This window comes from Glandiceps talaboti, chromosome 2 (assembly GCF_964340395.1).
Source record: "Glandiceps talaboti chromosome 2, keGlaTala1.1, whole genome shotgun sequence".
In the NCBI taxonomy this organism is placed as follows: domain Eukaryota; kingdom Metazoa; phylum Hemichordata; class Enteropneusta; family Spengelidae; genus Glandiceps; species Glandiceps talaboti.
The window spans coordinates 10,502,689-10,524,206 of record NC_135550.1 but is presented as its reverse complement, the minus strand read 5'-3'; the positions used below and the strand labels follow the sequence as shown (position 1 = coordinate 10,524,206).

The following is a 21,518-nucleotide window of genomic DNA, read 5'->3' as shown; positions in this document are numbered from 1 at the left end:
GATAAGGTGTTTTCGTTTTTGGGTTCATGTAAGGTGATGTTACGTACCGCCATATGACACCACCACCTCTAGTTACCAGACTAATTGCTTCAAAGTTTTTGACATTGCCAGAATATCTTTGTATTATTAAATTTTACTTAAACATCGGCAATCCTTTATTTTACAGCTCCTTTATAGTTAGCGTTCACTGGATATGATTGATGCAACCCATAGAAACAAATGAAACAACCTGTATTTTAAAGTGGCCATATGGATGAGAATTTGGTATTTATTTTGGATTTTTATTTGATAAAACAGCTTCACCATGTTTTTCTACTTGAAAAAATAATGCAAAAGAACATGTACCAAGTCCAAGTTCATAACTCAATACATTGCAAAAAGATGCAAAAAGTGTAAAAAGTTTGTTATTGTACGTACAATAACAAACATTTTACACATTGTTTAATGTTTTGCCATTTATTGAGATGTGAACATAGACTTGGTATATGTTCTTTCGTATTATTTTTTCAAGTAGAAAAACATAGTGAAGCTGTTTTATCAAATAAAAATCCAAAATAAATACCAAATTCTCATCCATATGGCCACTTTAAGATAGCAAGATTGAATCAATAGTTTCTTAAAACATTTTGTCTAAATTACAAAAATGAAGTAATGTACCACCATGCAGACTTAAAAATAAAATACAGCTAGTACCCATGTGTCTCCTTCTATACTTGACGTACATTTAAATGGTTTATTTCATTTAGATGTTGCAAGATATTGCAATCCCACTATCTTAAAGTGTACAACATGCAGTTTGTTATTGGTTTCTGCATAGCTGTATAAAACAGAGCCAGTGAACACTAATATGAAATGGGCTGTAACACCATGTGACAACTTGATTTGACCTTTATTGCTCATACTGGTCTTCATTTGATGTTTTATTTTTTAATCTTTTGTGATAATTAAGTATTGAGTAAGTTAAATCTGATCGCAAATGTTACATCAAGTTGTGTTTTCACTAAATGTTGTTATTTACCATCATGGTATTAAGTTCACAGAGTGATGTCCCACCAACCATTTCACTTCAAGTTGGTAATATTTTTACAATACTTTGAATATTCTACGAATCCATTTACTATAACATAATCAGGGTACTACACATGTTACTTTTACATACTCTTGGAATTTACCGTATAGATATATCAGTAATAAACGTGTATGTGTATTTATCAGAATATATATATATGTGTATAACATTATTGGTCCTTTTGTGTATGTGAAGTCAGTCTCATAAGTGAAGTCACTGCTTGAATGTTTCTTTTGGGAATTGATTGCTTCTTTTGGGGGAATTTAAAAAGCTTTTTCTGGTTAGTCTGATGCAAGTGGAATAGAATGACTCACATAATCGGTATATTTCTCTGTGGAGTTATTATGTAGAGTTAAGACACACACACACACACACACACACACACAAGTCGATGCACATTTCATGGTATTTTATTCTTTGGAGAAATTTCGTCATTATATTTCACATTTTACCATTTATACAAGGAAAATAAAAGACATGATTTTGACGAAGTGCATCACTTCAAAGGTTATTACAAACATGATAAAAAAAATCACAGGTAAAGACAGGTAAAAGTCAAGATTTAGTTTTCTCCTTTTTGTGTGATGTATTTATCAATTTGGGATTAAAAAGAACTTAAATCTTGTGTGAATACAAATTCTCACATGAGTTCAGTTTTTATTCGCAAATGGATAAAATACATCACAAACAAAATAAATACACCACATCAATACTCCCTGACTATATTGGTTCTAATCAAATAAGGTTTCAGAGAATGTTATACAACAAGCTAGTACTGCCCTCACGGAGTTGTCATAGTTGTACTTCCAGTCTTGTGGTAATTCAAACTAGAATGGAAGTTGACTTATTAAAACAATGATGTTTGTTTTTCATTAACTGACAAGATTTTGGAGCCACCAAAGAAATTTTCAAATGCCTATCATTGGTAAACTTGTCAAGATGACAAAGTAAACACACAGTAAAATCAGTATTGGTTGCACACTAAGCCACATAATACAATGTATTTGATAAAATGAAGAAATCCTTTGAAGGTGAACTTCACCTGAGGCCGAGGACAACCAGCTATGAGAATCCATGTTGAATATTGACAAGTGTTTGCTCAAACTCGACAAAACTAAACTGAAAGGGTTCACAAAAAGTTCTGACTTAGCTGTTGCCCCATTAACAAAGCACCGTCAGGTCAAACTTTTATACATACATATTTGGTAAATGACTATATATATATATCAAGTACATGCTTCCATTTCTTATAAGGCCTAAAAAAGAATTGTTTGGTCCCCCAACCCCACCTAGTTTTTCACTGCTGACCCTACACTTTTTTTACGCATTCAAGAATAAAATAATAAAATCGTGAAAACTGTGAAGTCTCGCGAGAAATAGTGGATGCGGAAACTGACATCAACTTAAAAAGACAATATAAAACCGTTCTTCCAATCTGTAATGGCTGTACATCTGATGAGAAGAAACCAAGAACACAGAGACCATATGGAAAACAACGGAAAACATATCTACCTGAACAAAAAAATATTTAAAAAAAAAAAAAAAAAAAAAAAAATTCTACATACCCCACCTACTCTAAAACTGAGTGTAATTGGAACCACACAATTTTTTGAAAGGCCTAACAGTACAGGGTACCATATAATGGAATCAATAGAATGATATGGAAATACTGAAGACATTAAAAATATGGAATTGGTTTAAAGTCCAGCGATTCAATCCCAGATTTCTGCATTAGCATAATCTTATAAGTACAGCCATAAAGATTACAATACACGGGGTCATTGCTCTCTTCAGGACAACTTTTTTTGATAGGTTTGCCAGACAAATGTTTTCATACCTGAATTCTAATTCCAAACCAAACTAGACTTTTTAAATGTTCTTAACCTAAACAATCAACTAAATTGACATACCTTATTGTCAGGACATAGCAATTAAGTTTGCTTCAATGTAATTTGGCATTGTACAATTTCCAAAAAAACTACACATACTACAAAATTCTACCATTTTTGTCCAATTTGTATTTTTTTGGTTGCTGGTTTCAACATATATGGTTTCTAGCTAAACAACAAATATTATACCGATATGGTAATGGTTGCACCCTGTAAGGACTTGCATTGCTGTAGAAACACTATCAGTTTTTATTTTAAAATACTGACTATGCAGTGAAATTTTGTAATGCTAAAGGCAGCAATGTGGTTCACATCACCTGGTTTTCTTTTTTTTACCTGTTTTGTGTATAGAAAAGACATATCTACAAATGTAGTTAATAAGTGGGCCACATTTATCACCGGCAATTGGTGACTGCCAAGGTACATGATGCTGCACTGCCTAAATATTCAGGCAGATAGGTGACAATTTGTAAAAAAAAAAAAAAAGCGAACCTATACAATGCGGAACATATCATTGAAACATTAAACAGCATATTGTGAGTTTCTTGGAAATAGCTTTTTAAGACGATGCAAAAAAACTAAAGACACTATATATATACATGATGTAAACACTATTTCTCATAATGTTTCACTTTTTCAGTAAAATAATTTATACCATAACAAACAGTCTATGTATATGTATGGAAGTTTCAAAATCTAAAAATGAAATATTAACAAGTGCTGTAATGCCCCCCCCCCCAAAAAAAAAAAAAAAAAAATCCAACGAAATGAAGGCACATGAAATTTTCATCACACATATATATTAAAATAAATACTATAAATTCAATGAGGAAACCAAAACCTTACTCAAAGGAGGATTTTCCCCAATCTGATTAAAATCCAATGTAGTGAACTCGGCACGGTTTCTTTATTTAGCTCTTACGTTATTGTTGTTTGTTCTTTTTTTGTTGTGTTAGCGCACGGTACCTACATCTGACATAATACCATAGGTGTTCTCAAGCCACATCTTGTTCTTATGAGTAGCCAACCAGAATCCGTCTTACAATATAACACTCGATGTTTGAAATTGAAAGAAAGAGAACCACTAAACAATAACCATAACATCGTTGTTGTCTTCACTCTGTGCTCGAGCTTTTTTTGAACAGAGCGCTCTGAAGTACCATATGTTTCGGCACATTACGCATTCTCATTCGTTGAGTAAATCCACTCAGCGCTCTTGTTTGGCTTGAGAACACCTATGTTATTGTGTCAGATGTAGGAATCGGGTACTAACAGAACAAAAAAAAGAACAAACAACAATAAACATGAGGGCTAAACAACGAAATTGCACTAAGTTCACTAAATTGGATTTTCAAATCAGATTGGACTTTGCCCATAAACCCTTCTGTCCGATTTCAGATCTATATATCCAAACTTTACTTTTTTAAAAACAAAATTACATATTCAATAGTGAAATTGTGCAATGTGCCCAGGTCAATTAACACATGTTATATACTGCACCACTACACTTTAACTAGTACTAGAAAAATAGCTGCCATGTGACACAAAAAGAACATTTGCATCATGTCAAAGTGATTTTTGAATAGGATTCTGATAACAAACTTATGTTCACAATAATGCATATTTTTTGTAGTCATGTATTTATGTTGAGTTGCATTGGTACACACACACACTATTGGTATTTGCACTGCAGTGCAGTATTGAAATCATTTTTACATACTTCTATGCAAATTAGCTCATATTCTATGATGTGCAGGAAATCGTGTAAACATATATATATATGATAATAACAGAAACCCATGACATGTGAGTGACAGAGTGGGTACCAGAGGACTTTGCACTCATGCTTGCAGTGTTTCTAAAGTACTTTCAATTGCTGCACTCGTGAAAAAGGATGAAAGGGAACAAGCATTCATGCAAATACTTTGAGTACACCGCACCAGCAGTCACATGTTGTGGGGAGGGGGAACCTGATAGTAAGACCATTATCTGTGTTGGCCAGTATTACTGGTGTATCTCATGAAATAAGTATAGACAGTAAATGTAGCAGCATTGACTGGAAATGCTCTCATCAGATTGGCCGTCAGTCCATTCAGAAACACTCTATAGCCCTCTATTCTTATACTCTTACGTATACAATCTATTGAACCCCTGTATTTACTTTCTCCTGTGATTCCGTCAGCTTGTAATCTGGATTTGATGACGTCAATGGGATGAGACACTATCCATGAACACGTACCACTCAAACCACCAGCAAAGATTAACTCCAACAATCCCAGCTGATCCCCTCCTTTTCGTTTTTGCAGCGTGGAACAGAGAAACTCGTAGGCACCGAAGTAAATCGTGAATCCAGGGATGTCTCTGTACATTGTAGCAGACATTCCGCGGAAACAGCCACGTAGACCCTCTTGCTGGTAGATTCTAAAGATACAATCAATTGAACCCCTGTATTTATGTGAATGTGTTTGGTAGTATTTGGGGCTTTCACCTTGACCTTGTAGCTGCATTCGTACCTTGGCAAGTTCCATTGGACATGCAATAATGCACTGCACCCCTCCAGCTGCTGATCCAGCAATCATGTGACTGGACAGTGTCTGGTCACCTAGGACTCGCAGTGTGTTGGCTTGAACTCCAAAGATGATGGCATTGATGAATCCTAAACCAGCTAGCGGAGATAACAGTCCTTTGTATAAACCCATCACCTGGTGAATAAATAAGTAAATAAATAAATAAATAAATAAATATTACATGTATACACATACAACTACATACACATTACTACACACACATATACCGACATTTATGTTGATTTTCTGTGACAACACAATGATGCAAGGCATCTTCATTAAAAACAAATGGGTTGATGATTTTTTTTTCAATACAATAAGAGCAGGCTTACCCCTTCTTCTTTGACAACAGATGAAAAACAGTTCCATGTTCCTCTGTACAAATGTGGAGCAACTACTTCTGTGTTGATTGTGTGAATCTATGGGATGGGAAATCAAAACAAATCAATCAGCCATGATATCCTGGATTTGCTCAACCTGTAGTTACTTTTGTGTTCAAACTAATCCCCTTCTGGTTGAGAGAGGATTATATACTATTATATAAGTTAACAAAAACAGATGCTGAAATTATACAATTATTTTTGTGTGATAATTTTCAGGAGGTCAGCAAATTCAAAAGTGGGAAAAATAGTTTAGTTTTGCTTCTTTTTTTTGTTGTTGTATAATTTTGATGCAGTGGATTTTGCTAGTGAGTTGGAAGGATAGTGCAATTCAAAAAGAGATTAAAATGGTTCACTGTTTTACAAAAACACGCGTACTGTTACTGGTACCTTTCATATAAAATTCACAGCTTGAATTTTCAATACAAAAACTTGACAGATTTTTATGATGTGATATGAACCTTTGTAACTGCAATTATTCACTGGAAGTGACAAACAAGGACCTAAAAGAAAGTGAAGATACTAAAATAACGTCTAATACCAAATGTCTGTCAACTTGGATGGAGGTCAAATGAGGTCACTTAACTATAATGACTTTCACTTTCACCTACATTCACTTACTTGCTCCTAGAAACCAAACTATACAATCTGTTGTCTTATTATTTATTTATATATATTATTTCATAATTGGAACATGGTGTCATTCTGTGAACTGGATTACTAAGGATTCCTTGAAAACATTGAGTAATACATGGAAGGTAGTGACACTACACTATATATACACTGATCTATAGTTTTCAGTTTAAGGCTGCTACTAGTACTAGTGTGTTCAACAGATTTCACTTTCCCATTTCAAAATTCCACTGAAACACTACTGATGGGGATTTCTGGGAATTGACCGTACCAGATGCACATGATTGCGTTTGCAAGAATCATGTGATGTACTTTAAAGTTAATTCTGATTGGTTGATGGACAATACATTGACCTCTGTTAGTTAAGGTCATATCACGATTGACTAAACATATTATTTATCAGTTTAGTGGAAAGTGAGTAATATGATAATCCCATCTACTACGCTGCCATCAACTTTCATTTTCATTTTTTTCATCAGTTTTGAAATTTTTTATGTTTTACTTTTGTTATTTTTCTGATGAGAAATAATAACATTATACCCAAGGGTTGTCTTTGTAAATGTTTTGTGGATTTTGTCTATTAGTTTCTACTACAATATGTATTTTCATTTCTATTCATGAGATGAATGATCACAATGATGACAATCTGTCAACAAATCACATAGTTCTGATTTCTATAGGGTCTGAAAGGTTAAAATAAGGAGTCATTTACAAATGTTTGCAAGATTTCACTCTTATTTATTCTAAGTTTTGACTGATCAAAACATGGTATACCAAGATACACACACGTGCGCGTGCACGCTTAATAACTTGAAATTTCACGCTTCTACAATCACCAGATGATGTATATCTAATCTATATATCATTTAAGTTATATACCAAGTTTTCTATCAGTTTATTTACATAATTATGTATAACATGTAATATTTGTATATAAGGCCTAAGAAAAATTGTTTGGTTCCGCTTACCTAACCACCCTCCCCACTCCCCCCCCCCCCCCCTAGTATTCATTGCTGACATTAAACTTTTTTTGAGTATTCAAGAAAAAAATAATAAAATCACTCAAATTGTGAAATCTCGCAAGAAATAGTGGATGCGGAATATGACATTAACCTAAAAAGACAATAATTATAAAACTGTTCTTCCAATCTGTATTGGCTGTACATCTGATGGGAAGAAACCAATAACACAGAGACCATATGGAAAACAACGGAAAACATATCTACCTGAACTAGACACTCACATATCAAAAATATATTTAAAAAAAAAAAAAAAATCTACCTACCCCACCTACTCTAAAATTGAGCGGAATTGGCACTACACAATTTTGCGTTAGGCCAAAAGGATAAGGAACTAAATTGTTTCAATCTTTATATTTAAATTAACAAAGGAAATTGAAGAAAATCAACACCTGTGAAAAATTACACAACTTTGATCTTAGCAAACTAGAAGAATAGGCCTGTATGTTAGACTGACACAATTTCAACCTACACAGTCAATTGTATTTGTATTTTACAAACCTAACAAAAACGTAGCCAGGGTATTTTTTATTCCTCATACAATATTACAAGGGGTTAAGATGTTAATACCAATTTATAAATTCTATTATCTACTTTCAATAATTTTCCAATTTCTTTTCCTTTCTTCCCACTCTCTCAATTTTATTAGATTTTTTCCTTTCATTTAAAGAACATATAAAATCCAGGGCTTCCAAGCCACGTGAAAAAGAAAATTCAATTTGCATGCAGCGTCTGTTGTGTCCTGAATCTAATTTGGCAAAGGTACAAATCTAATTTGGGACGATAGGGTGTTATTTCAACACCGGTTGTTGAGAATAGATCTTGTAATTTCCATCGCTGGGATTGTTTGGCGACGAGTACTTGATATCTTATGCCATAGGGATAAACATAGTGACGTTAAAGTGTTCTAAAAGCCACTTTTGTATGCATTGTGTTTAATTCATGGCAAAGTCACCTCCGGTAAAAGGTGTTGCTATTCACCAGATTTCTCCTGTCGCACGATAACATCAGTATCAATGACTCGCAATGTAAAGTTCATTTTGCATGGATTTTCAGGACTCGATAAAGCACTACAAGATATTATTTTCATCTCATGGTTTGGAAGTTGATTATTTTTGGGTTTTTTTGTTTTTGTTTTTGTTTTTACAAATTTGAAAATGTAAAATGAAAGTCTTAGGTTAAGTATCTAATATAGACCTCAAGGGCTATCCAAGTTTCTCATAATTCATTAAATTCACTTCAAAACTCAAATCTCATGAGAGAAGTCATCATTCTTATTATCCCTTCACAATCAAATAAAAGATGACTTGTCTGCTATTGTAAATTACTATTCCTGACCTACATCACTATCTCAGACAGGAATTGATCATTTAATTCTTGTGTTTCCACATCTTGGGTTTCAACAGAAGTAGTTAACGAAAAATAATTTAACTAAAGTACTAACTAAAAACAATAGTAACTGCCATAAATAGAAGATAGACTGAGTGACAGGTTTGTTGAGAATTAAAAAAAAAAAAAATCGCATCGTTGCACCATTTTTGACAAACTGTCCTGACCAGAAACAATCCATTTACACCATACTGCAATTAGATGCAGACATGCAGGCGTCCAACATTTGTGATGTCTGCATTTGATTTCTGCCTGGTGACATGTTCTATTAGTTTATTTCATTTTGACAAATGTCGCAGGAAACTGTGTTCATTCAATCTTGCTATTTTAAGGTGTAACATGTACAGTTTCTTATTAGTTATATCAAACAGAGAGAGAGAGAGAGAGAGAGAGAGAGAGAGAGAGAGAGAGAGAGAGAGAGAGAGAGAGAGAGAGAGAGAGAGAGAGAGAGAGAGAGAGAGAGAGAGAGAGAGAGAGAGAGAGAGAGAGAGAGAGAGAGAGAGAGAGAGAGAGAGGGGGGGAGGGAGGGAGGGAGGGGGAGAGAGAGAGAGAGAGAGAGAGAGAGAGAGAGAGAGAGAGAGAGAGAGAGAGAGAGAGAGAGAGAGAGAGAGAGAGAGAGAGAGAGAGAGAGAGAGAGAGAGAGAGAGAGAGAGAGAGAGAAAGAGGGTATGTGAACAATAACCAGCAATGTGCTGAAAATATGGTAATGTAATTTTCATTGAAATGAATGTTTGTCCTCTAATGTCAAAATTCCTTCCTAGGTAGGCGATCCTACAACTTGTGTATTGATGTGCAAGACATGTCTTAAATTTTACGATTCTACTCTACGTCAAATTCTACCTCCTTAGAGCAGATTTATGGCAATAATATCAAATTGCTTAACATTATTACTGTGTTTACCTCATTAAATTCATCAATTTTGTCAGTTATTCTCACCAAAACTAAAGTACTTAGTTGTCATTTTCAGTCAATTTCAATTAATATTTTACTCAGTTTCATTTTAGCTATACTAAATATTCACCTCAGTCCTGCATATATTAACCTTTTAGGTTATATATTCCATAGTGTTTTTTGAATCCCAAACGATAAAACCGTAAGTCGCAGCTGTCAACAATTCGTAGTCTGTGGAGATTCAGAATGGTTTGACTGTAATTCTAGGTGATGTAGAGGAATGGTATGGGAATAGTCCTCGGATTAATGTATTACCTTTGACAACTGTAATTTAGTTTTTCCCAGCGGGTTCAACTTGTTCAGTGAACATTGTAATTGGGGGCCGTCCTGATGCCATGAATTATGCAAGGTTGAGAGAGGGAAGATTTGTCAACTGGCTCCACTGTAACTATTAGCATGTCGAGATTCCGAGAAGGATGCCAGCAATTTCTCCGTAATGGATTACGTAGTCTGTAATGGATTGTGCAAATAATGTAATTGGATGGATGTCACATAAATTTAAATGAAGGACTTTTTACTTCTTGGATGTTTTCTGTACTCAAGTGATATTCCATCATTGAGATCCCTCCTGCTACTCTCTGAGCTAATTCTACTTTTATTTTTTTTTTTAAAACAGCACTTTTTTTTCAGAAAACCACATCTGGAAATTGTATGTTGAAATGATAATGTACGATGAAGTCAATTTTTTTTTTTTCAAATTGTTTTTCTGAAAGTATTCAGAAATATATGATTGTCTGTATTCTCACAAATTATGACAAATAGTGTCCATAGATGAAATCAAATTTTATTCACCATAGAGCAAGTGTGTATGTGGGGCAGATGTCATTTGCTTGTTCATAACTGGCTCTGAAGTTGTCTTCACTGAAGTAGGGAGGGTTATTTTTGTGTTTCCCCACGGATCTGCAGACTGCATGGGCTGGACAAACACACACAATAAGACTGACAAGGGGATATTCAATTGATGCGCATGCTGACCAGAAACAATTTTTTGGGGGGCCTTATTAGTGTTTCTCATTGGTTTCTACATGGTTGTATCAAACAGAGTTGACAGTACCCTGCAAGGCGCTGTACATGTACTGTCATATGACAAGACCTGTTTGAAATGCATATCGATTTATACAGTAAAAATTAAATACTGTATTATGATTCATGTACCAATTGACACAACCTGACATATCCAAACATATGGTAATAAAATACAAACATATGCCTGTAGTATGGGAGCTATAAATTCCAATTTTGACATTTCGTTGACATTTTTCGATAGATCGAACACACTTTCATTCATCAAATTTGACATTTTGCAAGTTATCATACTTTACAGTAACACATAGTAAAAGGAAAGAGAGTAAAATTCACCTTCTCTACAATTTTCTGACAGGGAATTTCTTTTATACAAATTCTGAATTTAATATTTAAAACGTCATTGAAAATTCTAATTCACTGTACTTGCTTTTTCTGGAGAAATGAGGATAATTTTAACTAGTTCTGGAGAATCGATGATAATTTTAGCTTGTTCTGGAGAATTGATGATAATTTTAGCTTGGTCTGGAGAATAAATGATAATTTTAAATTATTCTGGAGAATAGATGGATAATTTCAGTTTGGTCTGGAGAATTGAGGATAATTTCAGCTTGTTCTGGAGAATTGATGATAATTTTAACATGTTCTGGAGAACTGAGGATAATTTCAGCTTGTTCTCAGTGGAGAATTGAGGATAATTTTTGAATATAAATTTGAATATAAATATAAACAGTAGCAGCAATATCACTGATTTACTGTTTGTCCTTTGACACTATGAACAATCAATACTAGATAACATACATGAAGTAGTATGCTATTACAAGTATTATAGCTACTGAGCACTATTAGCATTTCTATTGTGAAAGCATTCCTATGTATTGTACTTGACCTTTCACCTACTTTCAAAGGAAGGTCATGCAAGGTCACACGTCCAGCAGTTACACAGCAGGTAGGCAGTTCATGGAGAACTAGCCTTGGAAATTGATAGCTTTTAGTAGCTAGCTGAGGCAGACTTTTATACCATGCACAAGCCAAGTTGAACAAAAGAAATATGGAATATTCTGGTCATGATACATCACAAAAATGACGCACGTCTATGTCACGACAATGTGTGCCTACGTCACTGATTCTGCTGTGTTCGAAATATGAGTCAAAACGTTCAAAATTGCAATTACTTTCCCCGATTTTTTTTAAAAAGTTACTTACTGATGGTATAATTACAGTATAGTACTATCACCCAATATTTTTCTTCACTTGTATTTTCCTTGACTGACCGAAGAAAAATATTGGGGAATAACATCAAAATTGCGAAGGTGTTTGAAACGATGACCAAATATGGTGTACCTTATATTTTTATGATTGTCAGAATTGTTTGGGGATTTGACATGTATCAACATTTAAATATAATTATACGAGAATAAATGTTCACAGACTCTGGGTTCAAAGTTAGTAATGAAAATTTATACTCGCGGACAAAAAAAATTTGCGATTCGCTTCCAAGAATTATTTTGACGATATGAGCAGAAATTGTCATCATACAACAGTCATACAATAGTTTAATTGAGGTTTTATTTTAATATATTCACCCAAGGAAAATAAAAATGTGTCATTTTAAACCAGTGCAATCTGCTCCTTTATAATCCCACGTCACAAGTTTTGATATCACAGACATTGTCAAACTGGAATATGAAAACCCTGACCTATTTTAATAATATTTTATTTGTAAAAATACAACAAAAATACTAATTTAGAATGCTTCTTCTCTCACTCACTGTACCAGCAAATATTACTCTGTATCTCCTTTGTTCAGAATATGGAACTTAAAAATTTATTTCTCAAATAGATTGACTTTACGAGTGGCACTAATAAACCAAAAAGATGACATTTTCTTTGAATTTGGTTTCAGGCAGTAGTTGTAGGAATGTGTATCAAATTTTTTATATTGTTGTCCTTGCTTTGCATATAGTAGATATAACAATATTCATAATGTTAATGTTGACACTTGAGTTATATCCATATGACATATCTTTTATCATCATGGACATATTTCATGCTGGATAATAAAATTTTACTATATTCCCTCAATTTTTCTCATGAAATATTTTTGATATTACTGATATTACACAAAATGATCGCATATATAAAATTGAATGACGTGTACCTTGCTTTGATGTTTATTTTTTCCCACTTTATCTAAAATTTACTTTTTATTTTTTTGTGTGTCAAATCATGAATGAGATAATTCATGGACAATCCAAAATTTGTAGGTTCAATTTCAGTTCAGATGTTAGGAGTACAGATCTGAAGGCTTGTTACAAGGCTAATATACAGCATGATCTAAGGAAGGAGAGAGCAAGGTTGAAATACAGCCTTCTGGACACATATGCCAACTTTAACTCTGGGAATATGATAAACTGTACAATAGAAACATAGTTAATGGTTATGCCAGGGATTAAAATATATCAACCTTTATCCTCCGGGCAGATAATGAAATGACCTCAACACATCGGATTTTTTGTCCAAATCGGTGCAAACCATTGATTGCATTCTCTAGGCAAGATCTAAGAGCAGCTGAGGCTTTCAAAAGATTGATGGTTTTCTATACAGTAAATGAATGGGGTCATGGCAGAAATGAGAAGAATTAACTTTTAGACCACATTCAAGTTCTCAAAGAGTTCAACACAAAGGCAATAATCATTACACATCAATTTTGTTAAACACGGTTTAGGATACTGGGAGTGAACTTGACCTGCCATCACTATCTCAATCTCAAAGCAGTGTCATTCTTGACACTCTCTTGATCTCACTGAGAGGCTGCCAGATAAAATCATGATTGTGGCACTATTATCACACTGAAATTCACTGGCTATATTGTACTAGTTTAGCTGATAACATAGCTTAAAAATTTACTAAAAGATTAGAAAGACTACATACTAGTCTTATAATAAAATAAAATTGAATAAAATCAAAATTATTTCGAAAATATGTCATTTTACACTTTGATAGGAATTCTATAAATGATTGTGGCAAACAGGGGAAACATTTTACTTGGGTGTTACAGGTTGTAGCACTGACAATATCTGGTCTGCAAATTGCTGATTAGCAAGCCAAGACTAGACATGTGGCTTTATAAAATTCATTTATCACAATCATATCACACAAATGAAGCACCAAAAAAAATGTATCAATTTTTGCTATGTTGTGATGTTCTTGTTTTGTCTTTTGTTTGTTTGTTTGTTGTGTTGTGTTGTGTTGTTGTTGTTGTTTTGCTTTGTTTTGTTTTGTTTTTGTTTGTTTGTTGTTGTTTTTTTTTGGGGGGGTTGACAGTCTATTACTAACAGTTCATTTATCAAAGTTATATATAAGTTTATAACACAAATGAAGCACTTCCACCAAAACTCTATAAATTTTTGAATCTTTGTGATGTTCTTTTTTTTGCATCAACAGTCTACGTACTACTAACAATTCATTCTTCAAAGTCATATATCATTCAAATGAAGCGCTAGTCTTATACCAAAAATTCTATAAATTTGTTCAACTTCGTGATGTTCTTTCTTTTTTTGTGATCGACAGTCTACTACTAAGATACCTACAAATGAGTCAGACATATCTTTTTTTTACAGTACTGTCGTACTTTGATAGAAGATGAATTCTGTCATCTGATACTTTGTAATCAATATATTAATGACAGAAAAGTATTTTTTTCTGCAGTCATTAAATAATTCAAATTGTCATTTCTTTTTGTTGATACAGGTAACAAATTCCACTTGGAAAATTTCCCTTGGATGCCAATAAATAGTCCCCATCAGTCTGTTAAGGATTATACACATAATGTAGTTTCAGTATGTTATTTTTTGCATGCCATACCAGGCTTGCCAAGGCATGTTTAATGCAATAAATATAATTCAAAGTTGCAACTAAGATGGTGTGTTTGGCATGAACTGCAGTCTATACATGTACAACACTATGACCTTTGACCCTTTGTGGTAATCAGTGCCAACATTCTCCACATTGTAATGCATGACTTCAATGCCTCTGGCAATCAACTGCAAGCTTGATTAATTCCAATGTTGGAGGTAAAACCTCCTGTCGTAAAACTACTCTTAATTTCTCTTCTATTTCTATGAAATTCCTCTAGCCAAGGCTAATTTCGGTAACTAACAACAGCTGTAATTTCATGGATGGTTTCTTTATTCTTCTACTGTTCATACATCGCATCTTGGTCCACCCAAGACGTCTTTGGAAATGGATTACAGAAGGTCCCTTTTAATATTTAAAGCTTTTAATGGCATTACACAATGGGCGATCATTGAAATGAGAATCACGGCCACTTTTACTCAAAGCCAGACTCTTACTTTCTACTTTTTATGGTTGTCTAGTTTTATTACCCTTTTAAAAACATAGTGTTGTCACCCAAATTGATCAAGAAATGTCCTCAACAGGAAGTCATTGCATATTCTGGCTAACAATTATTTATTGAGTCAAAAATTTGTATGGATTTGGGTATTTTATTCAAATACTTTATTGCTATATGTATAAAAACATTGGAATGAAACTATTCATGAGCGCTCTTTCAAAGTCAATGTAAAAAGAGTCCAAAAGAACGGATTAAAAAGAACATCAAAGTGAAAATGAAGAATCATTTATTTGTAAAAATTGAATTGTAGAAGGGTAAAAGCGTTTCCTAAAATGTTCAGAGGATATTTTTTGTGAAAAAATATTCCACCTAAAAACTATTTTCAGCAGAAAACAAAGTGAAATGTTGCAAACTTACTGGAAATTTCTTGACCACCGCTGCATATTCAATGGCTGGATTGGACACTGTACTACTAGAGGTAACTGGTTGTGTCTGCAAACGTACCTAGGTAACAGAAAACACAAAATGTAAAACAAAAAAATATTTCATGAATTTTATTTCTTGTTTGTACTGGTAATATGTAACTCTTGAGTTGTTGTAGTCTGTGTGTTCCAAGGATTAAAAAAATAGTGCCAATGGCGTTGTAGCATAACTGTAAAGTTTATGTACGATCTTTTGTAATGTTCATCTACATGCTGAGTTCCCTGTTGTTATCTACTGAACCTCAGGTCAACTGAGCTAAAGTCAGTTTGCAGATTATTTTTAATTTTATACGGTAAAATAACTTTATTATGGTTTAAATCAATGTGAAACAACAGTGACTAAATCTGTGTTTGTAACTCAATAAATTGCAAAAGATTAATAAATAAGTAAAATGTTTGTTATTGTACGTACAATAAAAAACTTGTTTACACATTTTTTAGCTTTATGCAATGTATTCAGTTACAAACACAGACTTGGTCTATGTAGTTTCACATTGATTTTTCAAGTAGGAAGCCATGATAAAATTGTTCTATAAATTTACAAAATCCAAAATTATAAATACCAAATTCTTATCCATATGACCACTTTAATTGTGTATATTTACATAGCTGTGATTACACATTCACATTCCTATACGTAATTAAGTTTTCAAATTTTCAAACATGGGTGCGGCCGAAGTTCAATATGTCTACCTATGCCTATGTATAATCCAAATACAGACCCATTGTGAGGAATTTATTGATTTGCAGTCACAAACAGACCTTTACTTTAGTTTCATGCTGTGAAGGCATTTCTAAAGCATGAAGATGTTTCACTTGTTACAGATGAAAAGTCAACCCATGTTTAGGAATTTTGTCAGAAAGTGACCCATTTGGGTGGCACTTACCAGGTATATATCTTTCTATAAAAGTACACCCCCCCCCCCCACCCACCCTCCCTTTCAACTACCTGTACATTTTAATTTGATAACAAATATTTAGTGTATTTCCTTAAACTAAACATTAAATCAACACTGCACACACATTCACTGATTAAACATTTTCTCTCTAGTGCTGTATAAACATAATTATGCAACTCAAATTTGCTGACAAACATACCTATCTGCCAAGAATAGCCTTACATCTAATAGTAACACAGAGACTGCTGTCAATAGGCCAACAAAAGAGTGAACCAAAATATTCAACAGTGTATTTGCTAAAAGGAGTGCCAGTAACAGAAAGAGGCAAAAATGGTGAATCTTGTCCATAATTCTCTTCAATACAATAGTACTGGTATTAATGATGGAAGCTCATCTGTGCAAACGTTCAATATAAAGTTCATGAATTTAACTTCATATTGCACAAAAATTTTCAAGTAGCTTACATCACCAAAGCTTTCGGCAGGTATACACTGTGACTTTGTCAGTGTTTCATTAGGAAGCAATTCATATTCAGGCTTTACAACCATCTAAGAACTGTGATGGGGGACATTACCAACTGAGAATTTGGGACGATTGTTTGAAGTCATGCATGTGTCATAACTTCAGAAAACACTGACAAAACCACGGTGGATTGAAAATTTGGGTGCAAAATGAAGTTAAATTCATAAACTCCAATAGATGATAAAACATGTACAGATATACACAGCTAAAGTATTGATAGCCTATAGACTAAACTTTATATTGTCTTTGACCAAAAATAGTTTGTTTTTTCTTCAAACATCCATTTACGATGAGGATTTTCATTTTTTGAAAGGAATAAATTTTCAGTGCAAAGAATCACACTACATGTAATAGTGCTTCAGGAGTGTACTTCTCTGAAGAGTGTTTGAAAGGAAATATTGGCAAAACCTTACAGCAACAAAACCTAAACCAAAATTTGAAAATATGATACATGTATACTCCCCTCAAATTTGTAATAGCAGTTTGAAAATTTCAAATTAGACAAAATTTCAAAATGGACAAAAAATTTTCTATGAATCTTGGAAAAGATGGCGTACAAATCGGTGACTTGAGAATAATAAATTCATGAGAAATCAGAGAATACAGAGTATATAATTTATATTTCTCAGAGAGACTGTTCAAAAACTGTTATCTCTTAACAATACTTTTCGTTACAAGTCATGAAGTGACATGCTTTCATTTGGAGTTCGATCCAATATTTATCAACATTGAATTCCTTTCAAACCTACGTATAGCCTTAATATGAAAAGCCTCCAGTACAAATGTGCTGCGTATGTGTGTACGTCATTACCGAAGCTGCACAGTGCTCGGTACCACAACATGCTTTATTACCACCAAGGGCAAAACCAATTACACTTCTCTGTAATATTTATCATTCAATTACAAATATAATCTTTGGTGATTTTAGCCACTATTTCATTTAGTTTGTTCTCCTTATCAACAAATACACAACCTTATGTAGTGTAGTGGCAAAACTTTACAGGTCATTATTAAAGGGTAAACTGATTTAATTTAATAATATGAGAAGTGCAGTAACCATGGTGATGCTAGGGGGTAGTGGTGAATGTCAAATCTGTCTCCTGGAAAGAAATTACATTGATTGCCATGACAACTTTCATACCTAGAATGATAGTATTGATATTGATAGCTTGGGTGCAGGTATATAGTGTAGTCTATTTTATTTGACTCAAAATTATGTGGAGGTCACGATCGAAGGCCAACAAATACACAAACCAGAAAAACTAAGATAAAAACTGCTACTGAAATAAAATACTGTATGATTGTTAAGTATGTGGGTGTTGTGATGACACATCAGGTGATGAGAGTCACTTTCCACTGTTCTAAATTTGATAAAATTGACACTGACACATTAACACTGTGTGATTCATCGTATTTGCATTGTATGGTAATGTGTGAGGGTATTAAACTCTGAGGTAACATGAGGTGACATCGAACTGATGGGGATATCATGTTGTTTGTTCAACTCTGACTGACCCCGATTAATGGACCAATGCCAACTGGCTGACAATGGAACAATCAGGAAACAAAAAATCACGAGGTGGACACTTTTGACTGAATTTGAACTTAGCTAACTGTCGTCAAATAAATCGTCAAAAAAAAAATGGAAAGCTATCACCTCTAATTGATAATAATACATAATTAGCTAACTGTCTTTAAAAAAATCGTCAAAAAAAATGGAAAGCTATCACCTCTAAATGATAATAATACATAATTTGATGCTGACTGCAAATGAAAGTACGTCAGCCATATTTGCTTCTCTGAAGGTATTGCAGCGAAAATTACAACAGCCGACATCAGACCGTGGACAAATGGAACCTGTTACAAACAGGTAAAGTAAACAACTGAATTGGATTAATAACACTTGGCACAGCATGTTGGAAGTACAGAGACTTGTGTAAGTGCCATCATTTGATAAGAACAGTTGTATGGCCACTTTACATAATAGTTCACATTCACAAACAGTTCCCCTGGCTTTTCATATACACATTAAAAAGGCCATAAAAATGTTCTTATTGAACTATGGTGTGTAATACACATCTCTGCTGTTCCAACATGCTACGCCAAGTGCATCCAATTCATTCGTGTTTGTAGCAGGTTCTGTTCGTCCACAGTCTGATGTCGGCAGTTGTACATCATCTTGTAGTTGAAATATATTGCTTGTACCGCATCACAGTAATCAATAGGTCTTCAAAATGTTACATTACTGAAACATCTATAAAATAGATTTTTTGATCTAGACATCTTTGTAACATTGATCCCTCTAATACTTTACTTTAAAAGATCCAATATACAAATTTTCACAATTTCACAGAATTGATGATTGTGCAAAGATGACGGTTTTTTTTTGTTCTTTTATAAAAATATTTAAAATATTTGAGGTCACACCTGCAGAAACTGCATATACAGTTAATAGTATACAAAATGAGAACTTATAGTAATAACAGGAAATTACATCGATTACACTTCAATAGAAATGTGCTCTCAAATTTCCTGAGTTTTATTGTACAGTGGTCACAAGTTGCTATTAAAAGCTTTCATACAACTATACTTACTTTGACTGTATCAAAGGGATGGCCTACAACAACACCAGCTACACCTACAAAATAAAAAATATTTTTAAAATATATTTTTTTAAAAAGGACCAAGTATGAGAAATCTCTGTTAAATTCATGTACATGATACAGGAGAAATTATGTTGCCTTGGTTATTTCACTCATATGACGTGACATTTTACACACACACACACACACACACACACACACACACACACACTGACAACTTCTAATGCAAAATAAACAATTCTAAAGGTGTTGCACACAGTGTGGATGTCGAAGTAGATAAGTTACCATGTTGATTATCAGTTGGAAAGAAAATAATTTGTATTATTTTCAGCAGAAGTTTTTTCAGTGTGATTGGGTAAAGGATACTACTGTGTGTGTTGTGTCTCTGTTATTGCTATGCTAGTCTGGAATTGAAATGTGCCTATATATATATTTGTGACAGTGTCAAAAACATCATGTCCCATGAGTGAAATACCATGGCAACATCATTTCACCTGTAATATGAAAGGCCTGGAGGCTTGAGAATAAAATATTTTCATGAATATTAGGACATTTCAGACATTCATAGCATGTCATACGAAAAAACTTTTAAAGCTGTTAATGGGTGCACACTTTCATGTGACAAATAGTGAAATACCAAATAGCGCTGAAAAAAAATCAAGTCACATAATTTGTCTTTTTTTATTCTGAATACGCAGACGTGTGAATACGTAATAATGTTATAATGCTAGTCCACGGGACGTTGTAGATTTCAGAGTTCACCGACACCGACTGGCCCAGAGGTGGTATGTATCAGGTATTCACATGTAAATGATGCCAAACTTTTGTTCTGGCATGCCATATGCTTGTAGAATTATGTAACCATCATCACCCCATTCCGAACGTTCGTATCGATCGCAACGTTCACAACGCCAAGCCACGGCAGACAGATCATGGACACGTATTGGCGTAGGAGATCTGAGAGAAATGAAAAATTATACATTTTGCTAAATAGAATTTCATTATTTTTTCCGTCATTTTTATTTATCTCAGATCTCCTCCACAAAGTGCGCGTGATAAGGATAATATCCCAAACATAATATATTTATATATTATTGTATAACCCCGAGTGAAATATTACGCAGTAGTCCTTACGCTTATGAACAAACACTACACTGCATAACTTATATTACATCATGTAATTGTGTCAGCTCAGTGAATAAAAAAAGTCTATGATTTGCCAATGACGGACAAGTGTGAATATTTACGAAAATATTCAGTTTCAAGGGAAAAAAGAAGACGTTTGCAGCTAGGAAGATTACGTAAAAATGGATTTTATTTGCAAAGTTCAACTTACCACCGAAACAGCCGCCAACAAAATCCAGTAGACCTTCATAGATATTAGCAATGGTTGTTACACTTGCAACGTTATCTGTCCTGAACTTGAGGTCAACAGTTGCTGTTCCCGTCTCCATCTCAATATTTGATGGCTAAAGTCCGTTCGAATATGAGCGATGAGAACTATCGACAATAAATAACAGACTTTCGCCTTTCTAAAATTGTTCCTGATCTCGGAATGTATAACGGTTATAATTAGCAGTATTACACGCTTTACCGCGGCCGTATGTACCGTATACGGTCGCGCTATACGGAACGGATATCACTATCAATCCAAGGATACGGTGATGTCCCGATAATTACGTGGCAGAAATCAACCGACTGACTCACTACAATATTCGGAATTTAACCTGAGTCA

General features: G+C 33.8%; 2 protein-coding genes across 2 annotated transcripts in view; both read right to left on the bottom strand.

Annotated features, from left to right (window-relative positions):
• LOC144443422 (sphingolipid delta(4)-desaturase DES1-like) overlaps positions 1–21,518 on the bottom strand; it is a 140,136-nt gene that overhangs the window by 107,220 nt on the left and 11,398 nt on the right. The gene's annotated exons all lie outside the window — the stretch shown is intronic.
• On the bottom strand, positions 4,944–21,237 carry LOC144443933 (mitochondrial basic amino acids transporter-like). The gene is made up of 7 exons (XM_078133517.1): positions 21,120–21,237; positions 19,775–19,818; positions 18,696–18,722; positions 17,992–18,060; positions 15,695–15,781; positions 5,858–5,944; positions 4,944–5,660 (listed from the first exon to the last, which is right to left on the bottom strand). Exons 1-7 carry the CDS (start codon positions 21,235–21,237, stop codon positions 4,944–4,946), a joined length of 1,149 nt encoding a protein of 382 aa, XP_077989643.1.